This window comes from Lepidochelys kempii, chromosome 1 (genome assembly GCF_965140265.1).
Source record: "Lepidochelys kempii isolate rLepKem1 chromosome 1, rLepKem1.hap2, whole genome shotgun sequence".
NCBI lineage: Eukaryota > Metazoa > Chordata > Testudines > Cheloniidae > Lepidochelys > Lepidochelys kempii.
In genome coordinates, this window is record NC_133256.1 from 130,475,931 (window position 1) to 130,496,325 (window position 20,395).

The window sequence follows — 20,395 nt, forward strand, 5'->3', positions numbered from 1 at the left end:
AGTCTGTATTTGCAAAAAGAAAAGGAGGACTTGTGGCACCTTAGAGACTAACCAATTTATTTGAGCACGAGCTTTCGTAAGCTACATCCGATGAAGTGAACTGTAGCTCACGAAAGCTCATGCTCAAATAAATTGGTTAGTCTCTAAAGTGCCACAAGTACTCCTTTTCTTTTAACTCTGTTCACTTCGTCACCCAGATTATTGATCAAGGCCTCACACCCCAAATTTAGGAGGCAGACAAATATAATTCCTTCATTTTATAGCTAGAGTGAGACTAGGGCTGCATATAATCACTTCAGGTAGGATTAGGAATCCAACCCTATCTCTAATATGACAAACCAAACTCTCATCTACTCAGCCACATTGCCTTTCAGAACAAACGGGTCAAATTTGCATACTTGGCTATGCTCTCTATAACTACTAGCCCATGTTCACCTCCAGAGCCAGGCATTCTGACTCTCAATATTCCACTGTGACCTAGCAAACAGTTGCACAAGCTACGTACAGTGTGGTCCACATAGTGATGATAGGCTGTGATGCGCTATCAGTTACTCTTCTAGTTCAAGTAGTAAAATTCTACTTTGTGTGTATGTGGAAGCGCTAGGATCTATACGTTTCCACATCATGGAATTTCTGTCTTTTGAGACTGTTAAGAGAAACCACATACACACACACATACCTAGGACATTACATATCACAAACTACATTAAAAGAGCATTAATGGTATAAAGTCAAGCACTCAAAAATTAGGAAATGCCAGAATTAATGTTGCCCAGTCAACCTTAATTCCATCCCCTCGTTCATACGCAATATGATACAGTCTTTAGTGACAAGTTCACACACTGTTTGTTCTACCGGACCCCTCTGTCATTCATTTTACAAGATAACAGTAAATGAAGCTGAGAGCTGTAAGAAGAGGAAGGAAGTTGCTTTGTTAAGGTACTATACTGGGATTGAGACAATCTGGGTTCTGTTCTCTGCCCTAGACGTCTCCTGGGATACGGGGCAAGGCTCTGTGATCGTGGCATGTGCACAGGCAGTGTTCATTCTGGCACTTACTAATTTTTTGGTGCTTGACTTTACAGGCCCAATGTTCTTTTAACGTCGCTTATTTGTATGTAACCTCAATGGAGAATGAACTCAGGTCATTACAGAACTTAAACTCCTGGCTCTACTTTGTGGACTTTATTTTTTCTCCCCTCCTTGCTACCTGCTGCAAGGACATTTCACAGCTCTTTTTAACATCCACGTTTGGCTTTTCTTGTCAGCAAGGATGTGGCTGCAGCGGTTAAGATAAACTGCTGGAGTTCTGCCATACAGGAGGGCTGTCACCATGTTAAGAAACTGACTGAAACTGGGAAGGAACTAAGTGAAAATTTCTTCTCTGTTGGCTGCTTCTCATTAAAAAGCACTTGTATATGAATTTTACATATACAGTATGGATTGCTATAAGAAATAAGAGCATGACAGCATAGAGTTTGCTGAACTGGTAGGGTAAATGCCAGAGAAACTACAATTTAAAATAAGCAGACCAACAAATGTATTTTATTCTTTCTTCCACTTTGTTTTTTATTTTATTTTTAAAGACAATTGGCTTTTATACCAACTAATTTTCTACTGTTTTGATTAGACCCAAACTCTATCACTGTATGTTATGTATGGGCCCTGCTGATTTCAGAATAGGCTGGGTCTGTCATATGCATTCAGTGGCAAAATTTGGTACCTAAGCCTGAATTTTCAAAAGTGACTCATGAGATTGGATACCTTTGTTTTTAAATGCCAAACTTGACACATCTTAAAAGAATTGGATTTCTAGACAATGCTGACCATTGACCCCCTGAAAATTAGGAGCCTTTTGGGCATCTCAAGATGAACACTTAAATATTGAGCAACCCAAAATTACTCATCATTTTTGAAAATATAGATTGAAAAGTGTTTTTTAGGAGAAATTTTTACATCTTTGCTGGTATACTCATACTAACAGCTTTTTCACCATCTTGTCACCTTTCACTAGTATAAAGTGCTAAAACTGTAGCATTTGGTATTATTATATTAATACTACAAGTAATAGGGCTGAGGAAAATGAAGTTACTCTCCCATGAAAAAAATTGACAGAAAACCATGACTTACGGTGCATAGAGAATTACAATGGGACTCAGGAAACCTGGCTTCTATTCCCAGTTTGCCTCTAGTATGCTAGGTGACCGTGGGCAAGTCACTTAAACTCTCTGTGCCGCCATCTCCCCACCAGTAAAATGGGACTAATGGTATTGATCTCTTTTGTAAAAGCACTTTGAGGTCTACTCATAAAATTGCTATACAAGAGCTAGGGATTATTATACAAATGACTGACCTGTGCCACCATTTGCCAGCTGGTGGCATCATCCTCACTGGGATGGATTCCATAATTCCATCTCCTCTGCACCACATAGATCACAGGCTCAATTGAAATATTGAATTTTGAAGACCACTTAACCTCCAGTTGTCCAGACTGAAGTTCTGTGAATTTTAATTCTTTCCTGGGTTTCAATGGAACACCTGAAATAGGAGCGTACAGACAGAATGTTAAGACGTTTACAAAATAGGGTGTGTATGTGGAAGCAAATGTAGGGGGTGTTGTGGGACAATTAAGAGGGAAATGGCTGGACAGACTAAAAAAAAGTTAAGGGATTTAACATGTATGAAGAGTGGAATTTTCCAAAGTGTTCAGAGTTAGCTTAACTCCGTTCCCACTAAACTCAATGGTAAAACTGATATTGAAGTTAGTAAAGTTAATGCCGAATGCATTTGAAAAATCTCACCCTACTTCATTATTTCCTTTATCAACCACTACACTACAATCTACTGAAATTGCCTTTTAAAAGTTTACAGCAATCACTCATTATTATGGAGTATTATGTTCTCTCTGCAGTTTTGTCATCATGACTACAACACCTCTTTGCAACATTTATAACAGACTGGGGGAAGGAATTACTTTCTAGAGCTGGTCTCTTTTGATTCAATCAGCAAATCAAGTTGTTAGTTGCATTTCTATGGATACTCTTTTGGAACTCATCTATTTCAGTATCTAGCACACTTACCTCAGATCATGACAAATAAAACTGCTGCGTTGACTTTTAAACCCTCCTATCAATTTTGTCCTATGTATTTTAATTATGTTGTGACTTTAATAAGGCTCTGCACAGGTGCCAGGGTTCAGTGTGTGGATTGGTGCCATACATTGTAATTTAAATATGCTTCTACCCTAACTATCCATACACAGATGACTTCAAGAAATTACAAATAGTTTTAATATTAAGAGTTCAATACTTTTACATTAGAAATGTATCAAATGAGGGGTGTAAAAACAGCCAAACATTAGTCCCATTGTAGTCAGAGTTTTGCCACTGCCATCAATGGGGGAAGAATTTGGTTCAAAGAGCATATATAAATCAGGTCTCGGATTTTTTTTCTCTTCATATCCATAACTGATATTACTGTATAATGGGAGCATCTGTGTTTTCTTAGCAAATCCAAAACTGCCAGTGTGTAAACATAAATTATCAGAATTTTGATCCACTTGTCTCTATTTACCAAAGATTTAAATGAAGAATATCTGAGGTTTAATTGTTCCAACTCCTTCACTTCCTTAGATCAACAAACTGCCTTTTGCAGAGCTTTATAAACAGACCTTTCCCAATTACATAATCTGCTACAGTAAATAAAGACAAATATTGTAGTGTTGAAGAAACCTAAAAGCATCATGAGGAAAATTCAGCATTCAAATCCTGTTACCACATAGGTTTAAATCCTGGATATCATTCAACAGCCAGAAGTCATAATCTAATGTAATGAGCATCATGAACTATGTCAGTTCATATGTCTACATTTTCAAATCCCTCTTTAATTATGATGTACAATAATCCTACTATTTGCATGTTAAAAAATCTTCCACCTGCTTTGCATTAGGATCAGTTGGATTCACTTGATTGGAAGTAACTCAACCTCTCTGGTGTATGTAATTGTGTGCAGATGGATCTTAGCAGCACAAACAACTAACGCATAGCACAAGTGCATTTTAAAATCCTTTTGTGGAATCAGCATCATCAGTTTCATATCCAGATGTGTGAATGCAATCACTACTCAATGTGCTTTTTATTATGTAAATGCTCAGTCCCTTTAACCATTCTTGAACAAATTAGTCTTCCGAAATACAGTGTTCCAGTGAGGAATTCAGCCCATGTCTTGTTTTATATGTGGAATACCAGAGTCCAGAAAATGTGTTACCAAAGGTGTTTTTCAACTAATACGTATGTATCCGTGCCATAAAAAGTAAATATATAAACATCAGACATAAGAAAGCATACTTTTAACTCAAATGTAAGAGTAACCCAATACCTGGGGGCTGGGGAGGAGGGGTTCAAAATATATGGATATTAAGTTTATGTATCATTGTGGGCCAGGGATTGTATGTAATTTCATGTGGGAGAATGACCACAGCCCTGCAGGAACTAAGAATAATGGGGGGGTGATTAGGCAAATTAACTCACCTCCAACACCTGGAGATGCTTCCATATACCAGTTCAGACTGGATTCTCCAGAGACCAACAGACAAAAAAATGGACCTTTGGATAAACAGTCTGAGTTTAAACTAACTCAGTGCCTTCTTTCTAATCCAGCAAATGGACAAGACCTTCTGTCCAAAGTGGGGGAGGGTCAATCTTCAGGGAAGTGTTGGAAGGACTGGCACCTACCAGAGCCAAAGTTGGGGTGATCCCTTTTAAGTTTTTTAGCAAGAGTGTAGGTTCTTCTATTGTTTTTAATGTTCTCTCTAATGCTTTCATCTTAAGAACAAATGTTCTTGCTTAGAGAGGGCAGTGTGGTAACTTACAACTGCTGGCCATTATGTTGCTCAGAAGCCTTAGAAGACTAAGCAAAGTACAGATGCTGGCCCATGCAGGCAGTCTTGCTTGCTTGGAATAACACAGTGTGGGCAGTAAAATATACGGCTTGGAAATACCCTGGTCAGGAGGGAGAGAGACGTGAGTCTCTGCCTAAGACAGGTAACAGCTGGGATCTAGAAGCCTAAAAGTGGGTGCCCTTGCTGGACCATGGAGGGGAAATACAGCTGCAGTTGCCCTGAACTGTCAGCATATTACATTAATTAAAAGTTGTCATTAGATTTTTCTATGTATTTCTGTGTATTACCAATCTCCAAAGCTTGATCAACGGTGAAATTATAGAAACTTGCAGAGAGCTAGTCTACACTAGAAGTGCTACAGCAGCACAGTTGCACGGATGCAGCTATGCTGTTGTGGCACGACTGGAGAAAGCTCTCCCGTTGGCATAGAGTGTCCTCTCCCATTGGCATAATAAATCCACCTCCATGAGAGGTGGTAGCTATGTCAGCAGAAGCTCTCCTGCCAACACAGCACCATCCACTCTGGTGCTTAGGTTGATGTAACTTACGTTGCTCAGGGAGGGTGGTTTATTCACACCCCTGAGCAACATAAGTTATACTGACATAACCTATAATGCAGACAAGCCCATAGACTATTTTAGTTTCAATCTGAGTTCATTTTCTGGCTATGAGTGCTGTCAAAAAGATTAGCATGAGTATTGGATTTGTTCACTAGATCTTAGTCATGCTTGCCAATTTTGCTCTTCCTAGTGGCAGGGAGGTCATTTGCCCTTGGAGAAAATGAAAAGCAAGACTGCCCAGCTCCATCTTGTTCTTTGTTGTAGGAAGACAATTTCAAGGGCTAATGATCTGAATTCGTCAGCTGAGAAAGCAGAAGAGCATTGGTTCTGCCCTTCCTGTGTAACACATCTGTGTGCTTCCAAGCAAATACCTACTGAAGATAACTGATAAGATGTTGGAGCAGAATGTTAGTGCTACAAGTATATAATTAGACCAGACTTCTCCTTTTGCATTCATTCACCATATCATATCCTATGTATGCTTCCCTACATACAGCCCTTTAATTTCACCCCCCGCCCCGCTCCACACATGCACCAATTATGAAATACATTTGAATGTCCTCAATGAAACTTACTATATAACGTCACATTTGAGGTTTGATCCTGTAAACTTCTGCTCCCATGCAATACAGATACTGTATTACTTTAGCACCAATTGTGGGTCATTTGCATCAAAAAGAATACGAATGAGTTAATGAAATCATTCATTTTTAATAATCTTTTGCACATTAATATGTGATGTTATAATAATGTATTAAAGTCTTATAATTATATAAGACCTCATTCACAGACCATTGAAACCAGTGGAAGTCTTTCCATTGACTTCAATGAGCTTTGGATTAAGCTCTTATTGGAGGTCATCCCAAAACACTTTACATACAGTGCCTTTGTGGGTTCCAGGTTTACTGTGCTTCGGTAACTTTCGGATCAAATTTGTTTTATTTATGTTAAGTAAATCAAAAGATTTTCTAACTGCTAACGCTGTCTGGGTTTAGAAAGTCAAGCTAGAGAGACTTGGGTAGTGTGGGCTTGATTTGGTCCAGTTCTGTTGATAAAGTCCTTGACAGGAGGAGGTAGAAGTATACACTGCTAGAATCTTATTTTCTCACTAAAGTAAGGAGAATTTACTTTTAATATACACACAAACCAAGTCTGTGGAGTGAGAAAGTGCCTTTTATACAGTCACTTTTCAGTGTTAGATTCACACTTTAAGAATATTTAAGTGAACAAAAGTTATTGTTAACAAATCAAACTCTGGAATCACTCTTAGAGCCAATCATTCCATAAGTTATAATACCTTATTGTTGCATGATGAGGAAAACTTTCTTCTCCGAATTTCAATACTCCAATCAAAGCAAGTAAAAACATTTTAATAGAACTTCTTTCCTCAGCCTCTTCAAGCATTGAAATACTGCCTATATGTATTTTTTAGTATTTTTTAACTGCTTTATCTGCAAGATATCAATGCCATTGATTCAGAATATAGCACTCATTTGCTCTCCAATTGGATTATCTCTCACTATGTACTTGGTAGTGCTACCCACTTGATTCTTATTAACAAAGATTATCTCTGATTTAAGTGATTTAAACTGTTTATCTTTAAATACTTTCATTGTTGAAATTGTTCTTCTCATCTGTGTAAAATTAAGTGACACTCTACACAGACGGGCCAATTTGTTCTGCTTATGATTCAGATTCACTGTGGCCTCCTCTCTGTGATTCACTGACACCTTGTTAGGGATTCCACGAGGGAATTATTGAAGCGTAGGAGCGGAAGGGACCTCAGTAGGTCATCTAGTCCAGTCCCCTCCACTCAAGGCAGGACTACCTAATAACTAGACCAGTGACTCTCAATCTTTCCAGGCTACTGAACCCCTTTCAGGAGTCTGATTTGTCTTGCGTACCCCAAGTTTCACCTCACTTAAAAACTACTTGCTTACAAAATCAGACATAAAAATACAAAAAAAAATGTCACAGCACACTATTACTGAAAAATGGCTCTCTTTCTCATTGTTACCATAGAATTATAAAATAAATCAACTGGAATATAAATACTGTACTTACATTTCAGTGTCTAGCATATAGAGCAATTATAAACAAGTCATTGTCTGTATGAAATTTTAGTTTGTCCTGACTTCGCCAGTGCTTTTTATGTAGCCTGTTGTAAAACAACGCAAATATCTAGACGACTTGTACACCTGGTTGAGAACTAGACCATTCCTGACAGGTGTTTGTCTAACCTGTTCTTAAAAACCTCCAGTGATAGAACAATTTACAGCTACAATTATATCCTCACCATCGCCTCTCACACACACACTTACTTCCCTATAAACTTAAAGGTCTTGTTTTTCAGGCAGCTTTATTACAGGCTAAAACACTTAGCACACTAACAGTGCCTCCTAATGATCTCTACCTTTGTACAGATTTTTTGGTACTTGACATGTATGTCCACATCCATTGGAGCAGCACTTCTTCACCCCAGAACATTCACTGTCAGCCTCACAGCTTTCAACACAGGCAGCCGCAAAACCGCTGGCCTTCTCAGGTGCTGGGCAGTCTCCTTGCTTCACTGACAGGATGTATTTGAGGAATTCACAGCTAGTTAGGCATTCATAGTTCTTCTTGGGGAAAAGAGGCTAAAGGGAACATGAAACAATTGTACACGTCTTCAGTGGAAAAAAAAAATAATGCTGAAAGATTTCCAGAGATTTCTTTGGAAAGAAAAGTCAAATGCTCAGCTATTGCAAGACTATCCCTGAGGGTTTACATATCCATGTAGCTTTTAAACAAAGCTTGCAGAGTACAGAATGGTGAAATCCCTCAAACAAGACCACTGTCTTTTATGGAATTAAATTGTTTTTATATGCCAGCTTTTCCCGTTTTTTTCATATTAGCTGATTATGAAGTTGCTTCATGACAGATTGAAACCATTCACAAACGAGTCCTTTTTGGAACCATTCTGTATTTTTCCCTTTGTATTTCATGGCACTTTACCCATAGTATACTGTATAGCAGTGGTGCAGGAACAAGGGATGCTGGGAATGCTACCACACCTCTCCGCCTTGAAGTAGTAATAACAAATACCAAATACATGGTTCCCATCATCAGCACCCCTACTATAAAAATAATTCCAGCACCCCCGCTGCATAGTGCCACCCCAAATTACACAGACAAAATTTAGTAGTAATATTTTCATTTGGTTGTTGAATCACATTGACGTGAGGGGACTTACCAACATCTTTATGCTAATGTCATTTTTTTTTTAAAGGAGAGATATTTTTCAATGATCAGTTAATTCTACTTATGTGAAAAATTAGGTTCCAGTTCTACGGAAAGCTACAAAATTTTAAAAGGCATGTGCCATCTTTGTTCCAATAATGGGCTTATGGAGTTCATTTAAAGTTGCTTCTAAAAGTATTATGAATTTTCTCAGAGAATGATTTTGGAGCCCTATTCTACAAACCCCAACTCTTGTGAGTAACTCTTCCTCACACAGCTAGTCCCACTGTCTCAGTGGATTCCTCACATAAGTAAGAAATGTTGAATCAGGCCCTTATTTCCCAGTAGAGACTTTGCAAACTTTGAAACTGAATTTTTGCTTCCAAATGTTATCCTGAATAAAGAGAAATTGACAGATTTCCACTGCAAATGAGAATGGCCTGGGTTAATTCAATCAAAATGGCATCTTCTGCAGTGAGGTTGCGGGTGACAGTGAGTGTGTGTGTGAGAGAGAAGGAGGGAGAGGCTAATTTTAATTCTAAAACATCACAAATTTGCAGCTAGTTAATTAAAAAACTTTATAGCCCTTGGGAGGCATAATATGTCTTCAAGGCTTCTCTTCCGCACTCTGTTTCACAGCTCATTTTTCTGCTAGCTGCTAAATGTGCTGCTCTTCATTACTGGCCTTTGAGGTTCTAAATTTAGCTTCAATCATAAAATCACTAATCAAAAAGAGATGCTAGCACATTTTAAATACAATAGAGCAGTGTTCTACTAATGTTTTTCTTTTAAATGAAAATGTGTGAATTCAGATTTGGAGATATAAAGCCACAGTGAAGAGGGATGTATGAGATGTAAGTTATACCCACTTTATACTACTTTAGGTTTTGTCTACATGAGAAAGCTGCATGAGTTTAAACCATTTAAAGCTATGTCTACATTACAGACCTTATAATGGCACAGATGTACCGTTGCAGCTGCCCCACTCTAAGGTCTCCCGTGTAGCCGCTCTATGTAGCCGGGAGAGAGCTCTCCTGCCAGCATAATTAAACCCCCAATGAGTAATGGTAGCTATATCATCAGGAAAGCATTTCTCACCAACACAGCACTGTCCATACCAGCACTTTTGGTGGTGAAACTTATGTTGGTCAGGACTCAGAGGTGTGGTTTTTGACACCCCTGACCAACAAAAGTTTCACCGACAAAAGTAGTAGGGTAGAGTAGACAAAGCCTTAGTTTATGGAAATCTAAGGACTTGTTTACACAGGGAAGTTTTACCAGTTATGCTAATATTATATATGCATAGTTACACAGGGATAACCTGTGCCCATACAGACAAACTTATTCTGGTATAAAAATGCCTTTTTGAATTCAGTTTAAACCCCTTCCCAAGGGACATAAACTAAGCCCAAAAAAGGCATTCTTATTCCAGAATAAGAGCGGGAAGACAAGGAGAGGGAGGTTAAAGCGGTATAACTTTATCAGTTAAATTAACACATTAGATTAAACCAAAAACACTTCCCCATGAGACAAAACCAAAAGTCTTATCTATGCACATATTTTTATTAATTTAATGGAAGGATGTTTTCAAACGGATTTAGTTAAATCAGTGCAAAGCCCTGTGTAAACATTCTTATTTTGGGTTAAATTCAGTTTAGTTTAAATCTGTAAGAAACTAATAAATAAATTGATATGAACTACTCTCAAACCAAGTACGATTATCTATACAACAGTTTGCACTGGTTTAACTAGTCTATGCTAGAAAGAAAGACTTTGCTGATTCAGCTATATGGGTATAGTTATAGTGGCAGAGCCCCCTCGTGGATACACACCTTATATTTGCCTAAGGTGCAAGCCAGTATAGCTAAACCAGTTCCCCAAACAATATGCACTATACTGGTAAAAGGACTCTTGACAGCATAGCTATGTTATTTGGAGGTGTGGATTTTTTCATTCCGTTGAACCAACATGGCTATTCAAGCAAAACTTTGTATCGTAGACTTGACCTGAGGGTTTGTCTACATACAGAGTTATTCCAGAATAGCAATTCCCAAAGATCTCTTCCTGATTCAGACATTCTGGTTCTGGAATAAGACCAACTTTCTCCAGTTTCACTTAATCCACTTTGGAAGGGGATTAACAAACCAGAAAAAAGGCTTTCTTATTCTAGAATAAAAGTGTCCATACATGGAGTTAATCAGGAATAGTTTATGTGTATTCCGTTCTCACTCTACCTTATTCCAGAATAATTTTCATGTGCAGATAAATCCTCAGTCTTGCTTCATCAACCCTAGAATTGTAAAGACTTCTAGCTCATATATTAGCTCATGTGTGTTTCAAACACACTTTTTCCTATGTGTTTCAAACACACATGTGGCCTGAAGGGATAGAAGGGAGTGTAGCAGTAATAGCAACTAGCAAGAGGGATTTAACAGAACTTCTCATATTTGTAAAGTTAACTAAGCTTGTTCTAGATGGGAGACTCAAGTTTCAACTTGAGGAAAATGGTTGGTATAAAAAATTCAGTAACAAATTGTGAAAATAGTGTTTTTACTCAGATTTAATACTAAATTGTTACACTCATCCTCCCAAAATACAGGAGAATGTGCATACGTAGATTGTGTGTGTTAGCTGTCACCTTAAAGTGCAAACCTCCATAGTAGTAGGAATGAAAGAGACAGCCAGAACAAAGTGAGAAAGAATGCCTCAGGGCTGACCTACCTCACAGAAACTTTGGCAATGGTTTTTCTTCAAGTCCCAAGATTCTTTGCAGGGCTCCAGGCACTGAGGGAAATCATGAAAAAGAGAAAAGGGACTAGTCAGTAAGAGGAAAAAGTAACATTCATAGCAGACCTTACGCCTTTATTGATTGTTTGACCCATAGGAAGTTAATACGTTTCTTTAAACCACTTCTGAGGATAAGACTGTGTCATAGTCTCAGATCAAGGTCATTTTGAACCACTGTTAGATTATAGGAAATGTTTCCAATATTTCTCATTGTACTAGGCAGTATCCTTGGCTGTGTATGTGCCATCCCCTTAATTGCTGTGTTGAATCTGGATACATAACAGTTAACACCATGCGACCAGATTGCTCCATGGAGCCTAGAGACAACAGTTATTGTCTGACGTGCTCTTGAAAACTAACCCATGTCTTCTGTGCTAAACATAGCAAGTAGGCTGGCATATGGGCTCTGCCAGGCTGGGAGGAGAAGGAATCCTGCCTCCTGAGACCATGGAGTTGCGGTAGCAGAGGTTTCACCTCTGTTCTTATGCATTTGTGAGAGACAAAGCCTAAAGGTTATGTAGTAGCAGATTCATCAATCCCAAACCACTGCTTCTTCACCTTCAAACTCCACTATACAGGTATATACAGTGAGCTTAGTACCATGGCATGCAGGATGCACAGATCCACAGCACAGAATCCCCAAACCTGACCCACACGCACACCAGAGCAAAACTAGTGCCAGGCTGTCTGGGGCCCTCTATTGCCATGGAGAAGGGAAAAGATTTGCCACTTCCTAAAATCTAGACTTGCTTATTTTGGGGGTGGGTTTTATTATTAATTATTATTATTATTATTAAGGCAGAAGATCTTGGAAAATACTAATAGAGCTGAAAGTAAATTCCATATATTGTCCCTGGCCACAGGGGAAAGCTGCTTATCTACACTGGAGAATAAGGCCCTTGTGTACAGTTTAGCATTAAAATCACATGTATTCCTTAAACACATATTGCATTTTGTTTTAGAATCAAGAATTTATCATAAGAACATGAGAATGGCCACACTGGGTCAGACCAATGATCCATTAGCCCCAGTATCCTGTCTCAGACAGTGGCCAGTGCCAGATGTTTCCCAGGGACTGAATAGAGTGGCTTTCATAGGACCATGTGCATCTACACAGTTTAGAAATGAACATAAACATATAACCTATATCTAAGCATAACTGTACGTTTGTGCCATGGTAAAAAACTAAATGCACTGAAACAAGATTTGTCTTTTTTCCCTACTAGTGAAAGAGAGCTGTGAATTTGGTAGGGAAAAAGAAAATCATAAAAGTATTAGTCACAGGGGCTACAATAATGAAATATAGCTATCCCCCATTTCCTATTTTGGAGTTTTAATCCCAGCTTCTGGCAGTTTAATAACCACAAGATACACTTTAGCATAATTAGACTGCTACTTTTTAAAGCTTTCACCAAACTCTGTCAGTTTAATGAACTCCAGAGTTTTCTTGCTTCTGTGCTATAAGTGCCATACATCTGAGCCTGATTCTGCTCTCGCACCAATTTTACAACCCTCAACTGGCTTTGATCGAGTTAGTTTTGATTTACTATGGTATATGAGGGAAGACACTATGGGTGAAATCCTGACTCTATAGGAGCTCTGCCATTGACTTCAATGACCCTATACCTTTTCCTAATTCTTGCTTGGTTACTGCAGAGCCACATAAAGCTTTTATTAGTAAACAACACCAGACCTGACTGGATCCCCTATCTACATACAAAAGGGATCTTCCACATATGCCTCTCACTCCTCCCACGTGAAAGGAAGGCACTGCTCCTCCACTTAGCCAGGGGAGATGGGACAGTGGCAAGGAGTAGATTGGGAGGCCTGACTCAGGTCCTCTCCAACATGGGGATCAGCCTATGAGGGGAGTAGCTGATGGCACAAGAAGCCATGGCTCTCCAGCTTCAACTGAGTTGTATTGCTTGGGTACTGGGGAAGGAGTCGTCAGGAGCAGAGAGACAAAGTGCAGATGGGCCTGGCCTACTGCTGATAACCCAGGATTTAGGACACTCTTTGTATAGGCAAAAAGAAAAGGAGGACTTGTGGCACCTTAGAGACTAACCAATTTATTAGAGCATGAGCTTTCGTGAGCTACAGCTCACTTCCTCAGATGCAGGAAGTGAGCTGTAGCTCACGAAAGCTCATGCTCTAATAAATTGGTTAGTCTCTAAGGTGCCACAAGTCCTCCTTTTCTTTTTGCGAATACAGACTAACACGGCTGTTACTCTGAAACCTTTGTATAGGCAGTTATGTAGCCCCCATCACCATAGCAAAGGAGTGTCTCACTCACAATAATGAATGTGTATTTAGCCTCATAACAACACCAAGAGGTAAGTAAGTGTTGATATTGCCATTTTACAAGTGAGAAACTGAAGCACCAAAGTCACATGGGAAGTCCATGGCAAAGCTAGGATTTGAACCCAGCTCTCTTGTATTTCAGTCCAGGTCATTAACCACAGAGACCATCCCTGAGATCTCATGTGCTGTTTGTAGGGAAGGCAAACCTTACCCCTTTAATGGCAATGTTCAGGGGCAAATCTCAGGGAGGAGAACAGTACAGCTATTTCTCTCTGTTTATCTCTCTCCTGTGAATTTTCTCATGACAGGAATCGATATGTCTCATAGTGGCCAACCTGTGTTAGTTTCTATTAAAAAGAAAAGGAGGACTTGTGGCACCTTAGAGACTAACCAATTTATTTGCGCATGAGCTTTCGTGAGCTACGGCTCACTTCATTGCATCCGACGAAGCAAGCTGTAGCTCACGAAAGCTCATGCTCAAATAAATTGGTTAGTCTCTAAGGTGCCACAAGTCCTCCTTTTCTTTTTGCAAATACAGACTAACACGGCTGCTACTCTGAAACCAGTTTCTATTAAGGCATTCTATTTCAGTTTAAATTACAAATACGCTTCTGAACTGCATTTTATTTATTATATTTAAATAGGGGTCCCCCTTTTCTCCTCCCTGTGGCAACAGCAGTGCTCTGCAGAACACTACAAAAATAGGCTGTTTATCTGTGTATGTTCTGCAACAGAGTGATCCTGATCCCCATGTGCTGAAGTGCCTAAAGTGGGGCTTAAATTATTAATATAAATGAAAGCACGAAAATTTCTCCTCCCACACACATCTTCTCCATGACTAGCCCATCCAATCAGGCTAGGCACTCAGCTGAGGATTTGCCCCTAAAAACAGGAATTTGGCAAATGAAAGTCTTGTAAGATCAAGCCCTCAATTAATAATGCCTAGGCAGGAAGATACTGTTAAGATATGAAATATGTCACGTTGAATATTTAAATAAAGTCAACCCATTGACACTAGCAGTGGTAGGCAATATTTGCTTTTTATGTCCAACTCTTCAGAAAATATCTGAACAAAGTATGTGTGCCTTGAAATTAAAAGTCCGGATGACACATTTCAAAGATTTTGCTGAAAGTCACCAAGGGCCCGATCCAAAGTGCACTGACGTCATTTGGAGTCTTTCCGTTGATTTCAGTGGACTTCAGACCAGAGTTCATGCTGGGGAGGAGAACATACAATTCTCCTGGCCAATAAAAAGAGTTTCAAAGAAAGGCCTACAACACTCATGGGGAAAGTATTCTATCCAGCAGATAAACACTTCCTGGTTTTCCAGATTATTGTAAATGTGTGTCTGTAAAACGATTCTGAAAATTCTTCCAGGATAAGGCAAAATTTATGCCAGAAAACAGTTTTCTGCTGATTTTAACTATTTTACTTATAAAGGAGAAAAAAGTCACCTGTAACAATACCACCAGCTCTCAGCTAAGTGCAGTACTTGGAGGACAGACCACCAACACATACCAAGCTGCTGCAGGAAGTGGTTCTGATGATTCAGTCAGTAGATGGCACTGTTCCCTCCGAGTTACTACTGAACCAATTCTAGCATGATGTTGGGCACATTGTGCTGCTGGAGAGGGCTATGTTTTGGATAAGAGATAAAACTGAGGCCCGAACCCCCTGTGGTCATTAGAGGCCCACTAGTATTCTTCATAAGAGGAAAGGTGTTAACCTGCTGGCCTTGCCAAATTCCATTTTGGGTAACTGCACTATGCCTATGTTAAAATCTGCTGTAGTTTAATTCGGCCTTTCCTTTCCTGTTCTAGTCTATTTTACAGTGTTGCTGTGCACTGTTAAACAATTGCCATGTTTCAACACAGTACCTGCTTTAAATGATAACTGAAATGATCTCAGTATCTTGTATCATTCAAAACCAATGTAGGTATAAACTATGTCAATGATGACTACGTATAATCAGGAATAATGTTAAGCACTGGCTGGCACCGGCTGAGTTGTATAAATTACTGCTGCTTTCTTCAGTTTTGTTTTGCTATCCTTTTATTAAAAAGAAAAGGAGTACTTGTGGCACCTTAGAGACTAACCAATTTATTTGAGCATGAGCTTTCGTGAGCTACAGCTGTAGCTCACGAAAGCTCATGCTCAAATAAATTGGTTAGTCTCTAAGGTGCCACAAGTACTCCTTTTCTTTTTGCGAATACAGACTAACACGGCTGTTACTCTGAAACTTAGGAAATTCGGTGTGACAGCCAGGGTCCAGACACCTCAAGGAAAGAATCGAAGGTTTAACTCCCCCAAAATAAGCAGTTAAACTAATTGCACACTGTTATTTTACTGTAAGGAACATCGAGTAAGATCATTTATGACAGCTTTTCATGCACTGAACTTAATAGTTATTATGAGATATGTATACAGGTTATGGTACACAGACATGAATGTATATACATGGAAAACTGGAATTCTAACTGTGGTGCATCTTCAGCATGGCTTCACAAGAGGGTGGTGAAACAATCAGGGAGGGAGGGGCTATCTCCTCAGCCAGACAAGACTGGATTCAAGCACCTAGCCATTGTCCAGCCTGGGGGGGAGGGGAGGGGGGGGAAACAATGCAGAATTATCAAAGCAAACGGGAACAGTTTGAAATGGAAAAGAAAACTGCAGTCGTCAAAAACTAAGGGTACTTCTGCAGTGCAATGTAAGCCCAGGGTTAGGAGAACTTGAGTTAGCAGACTCTGGGTTTGTTAACCTAGGGCTTGAGTGTGTACATGCATTTGTATCCCCAGGTTAGGAACTGTTGAATTCTGGGTCCCAACCTGGGGTTCTAGCAGCTACACTGCATTATGTGAACCTGAGTCCAACCATCCCTACCCCAGACTTACTAGTCCGCTGCCAAAATGTGGCCACTGTAACCCATTGTTCATGGTGCAGTGTAGGAAAACTTGACTATCCACCAAACTTGACTGACCAGAGAACAAAGAAAGTCAGCCCATAGGATTGTGAAATACTTTTGGTACACTCCTGGAGAATTAATCCAGTGGAGCCATGTCTACACTGCAAAGCAGTTTGAACTCTGGCTCCCAGCTTAACGCTTGCTCAGACCCTCTACCTTCATATAGTCCCGGCACCCTGGGCTAGAGCCTTGTGTTACCACCGTTTGTGTGTAGAAGGGGGTTAGGCTTGAGCCTGAGTTCAAACACTGGACTTTCATTGAAGTGTAGACATATCCAAAGAAAGGAGGGAGCTTTTTCCCACTTGGAATAACTATAGTGACTGAAGAAAAAAAAAACTGCAAACCCTTTCAAAATAAAAGGGGTTTGAATTGAAGAACATATAGAACTTGGGGGGGCCAGTTTCCAGGTGGGAGGCTGTCTGTGAACACTGGATCCTTTCTATATTCTGGGTACACTGTTTTAATGCCATAGGTACTCTTATTAGAAACAGAATTTTCTCTATTATAAAAGTGTGAAGCCTGAGGTTGTGCGTTTATATTTATTTTCTGTGTAATTTGGATGTGTTTGCTTTCCCCTTATTGTTTCATCTGTGAATCTGTTTTTTTTTCTATTTAATAAAATTTTTGTTTAGTTTTATCCCAAGCAGGTCTCTGGTGTGCAAACTGGAATGTGTACACCAAAGTGACAGTCATACTTGGGGGGCTGGTTTCACACCCTGGGTGTGACAAGCTAGAGGGGAACAATTGAAGTTCTGGTAGTTAAGACCTCGGGAAGGACAGATTTGGGGAGACCCAGAGCTAGAAGGGCTGCTGATGTCACCCTCCAAAGAGTAACTGGGCTGGTGGCAGCCAGGGTGAAACCTTGGGCTGGCTACTGGTGTTAGGGAATTCAACCATGACTGTATAGCACAAAGGACCCCAAAGTTACAGGGCAGCTGGTGACGGAATCTCATACTGGTCTGGGTGGATCCAAAAATGTCACACACAGGTTTAAATTCTAAGACTTATACCTATCAAGAAATGGATTAATATATTATCTGGCTATAGCCATGAACTAAGAAGAAGCAACAATCATCCCTTTCTACCAGCCTTCAATACGAGTATCATCCCTCCTTTAACTGTTAACACCATCCCACACGAACACCTGGCTTGAGCTGTATATGTTACAAGGAAAAAATGTTTGCTCATCAAATTGAGGTTACAGACAATGGCACAGTATTCCCACATTGTTTAAAAGATCCCTGTGTTATTTTTTCATGTTCTCCTTACTTTGGTTTTTGTCCAATATTAATGCAAGAGACCAGATCCTTAGCTGGTGTACACTGGTGTAATAATCCACTGTGTTAAACTAGTATAATGAAATGGAAAACTCAGGCACACATTGTTTCTGAATATGCAACAAATAAAACACTAGAGATGGAGATGTACTAATGAACTGTTCACCTCCTTAATTCCAAGATCTCACAAGACCCAGTGAGGAATACTAAACTGTGGAAGCAGCAGCTGTCAGGCCAACTTATATCAATACACTGCCTGGGAGACCAGTGAGCATTTTGTGTGATCCATCCTAAACTGAAACATGCTTGCTCTCTGATTTTCTTCTCCCTCCCACCCCACCCCCTTAGGCTGATGAGCCAGTAGCATCAGTGATTATCTCCCTACAAACTAAATCTGAAATTTTAGCTCCCAAACCAAACTGCTGCCACTCTAATTGAGAGGGATTATTAAATATCTTTAATACTTAATACATTTAATGATTAAGTATCTTTAAAATATTGAATACATCTGTTCATGATGACAGATATAAAGCCTGCTATTAGGTACAAAGCATCAGCTCCACATGGCTGCCCTCAAGTTCTTCCTGTGTCCACATTAAAGAGCTTCTCAAGCCAGACATAAAACGGGTAACATTTCCCCTGGAAACAACAGGGTTAAATGACATAGAAGTGTTCCCAGTCTATATTGTTTGTGTTCTCACTACTGTAGGTCAGTGAGCACTACCATTTGGTAAAGAGGGCAGTTTTGTGTTTGAGTCTTAATTAAAATTAGTTACAGTTAGGGTCATTCTGTGACACTATCATGCTATCTGGGAACCCAGCTGATACTGCCTGAAAGTACTTGCTAATTGAAGGGCTGGTTTTGAATGAAAGCCAGGTCTCAGATTTTGAATGGTCACTACGTTTGTAGAGGAGATGCATGAATAGATTGTTTTGGAACTTTAAAAATACTTTAGGGTCATTAGTTGGATCCTGACTGAAATGATCCCCCACCATATTTATTATCTTTGTTCTCTAATGATGCACTGCCTTGTGTGTAAGGATGGTGCTACTGAAGCTGGAATCCATTTTATTCCAAGAGGTTATGTCTTAGAAATTCAGCCTCTTCTATAGTCACTCACTGTAAATTTATGCTTAGAAACAGAAATCCTGATATACATCATGGTGAGAAGAAAAATCCTGCCGATGCAATCAATATTCAAACATCACATTTTTTACAAAATGAAGACTGTTAATAATGCTATTCCTCACATCCCAGGGGTTAACCACTCGGGGGGTGAGGGGAGGGAGAAGGGGAACAGCACATGACACTTTAAACTAAAAATACACTGTCCCTCTATATGATAGATAACAAGTCCTGGTTTTTGTTCAAATAGTCAGGACCAGCTTCTGCTCCCCTTACTAATATTGAATTGTGCCCTCCTTCACAAAAAAGGTGCAAGGAATTTAATAGGATTGCTCATGGAGTAAGGTGCTATTTAGTGTGTATAACAGTATTGGATTCTGGCCACAAGACATAACAGGAATAGTTTCAGGCCCTTTTCAGACTCTGTTTCAGGCCCTTTTCAAGCTTTAATTTCTGAAGCCCCAGAAGACCCCAGGGAGAGAGAGAAGTATTTATTTAAACTGTGAAAAAGAAAGGTTAAAGGGGTACATTAGCAGTGATGGACACCGCCTTGTGCAAAACTCCAGTTCAAGGGGCCTGGGTCAGTCCTTGACCCAGGCAACAGTGGCTTAAATCAAATCAGCTTAAAAAAAATCTAGAGCTGATTAATAAATGGAGAAAAGGAAGGTACATTGAAAATGTAGATGAAAGCAAATGAGGAAAACCTGAAAGCTAAGGCTGTCAGTTAACTCACGCGATTACTTGAAAAAAAATTAACTTTAAAAAAATCATGATTAATTGCAGTTCTAATTAAATTGTTAAACAATAAGAATACCAATTGAGATGTATTATAAATATTTTGGGTGTTTTTCTACATTTTCAATATATTGATTTCAATTATAACACAGAATACAAAGTGTACTGTGCTCACTTTATATTTTTATTGCAAATATTTGCACTGTAAAAAAGAAATAGCATTTCAGTTCACCTCATACACGTACCGTAGTGCAATCTCTTTATCGTGAAAGTGCAACTTATACAGGTAGCTCTTTTTGTTACATAATTGCACTAAAACAAAACAATGTAAAACATTAATGTCTACAAGTCCACTCAGTCCTACTTCTTATTCAGCCAATCACTAAGACAAATAAGTTTGTTTACATTATGGGAGATAATACTACCCACTTCTTAAATACAATGTCACCTGAAAGTGAGAGCAGGCATTCATGTGGCACTTTTGTAGCCAGCGTTGCAAGGTATTTACGTGCCAGATAAGCTAAACA

The 20,395-nt window shown here is 39.3% G+C and overlaps 1 protein-coding gene across 1 annotated transcript in view; it reads right to left on the reverse strand.

The window, feature by feature from the left end:
- ANOS1 (anosmin 1) overlaps positions 1-20,395 on the reverse strand; it is a 182,348-nt gene that overhangs the window by 62,852 nt on the left and 99,101 nt on the right. Inside the window, 3 exon segments of the mRNA XM_073327881.1 lie at positions 2,354-2,538; positions 7,874-8,096; positions 11,401-11,463. Coding sequence (XP_073183982.1) covers positions 2,354-2,538; positions 7,874-8,096; positions 11,401-11,463 — 471 coding nt within the window.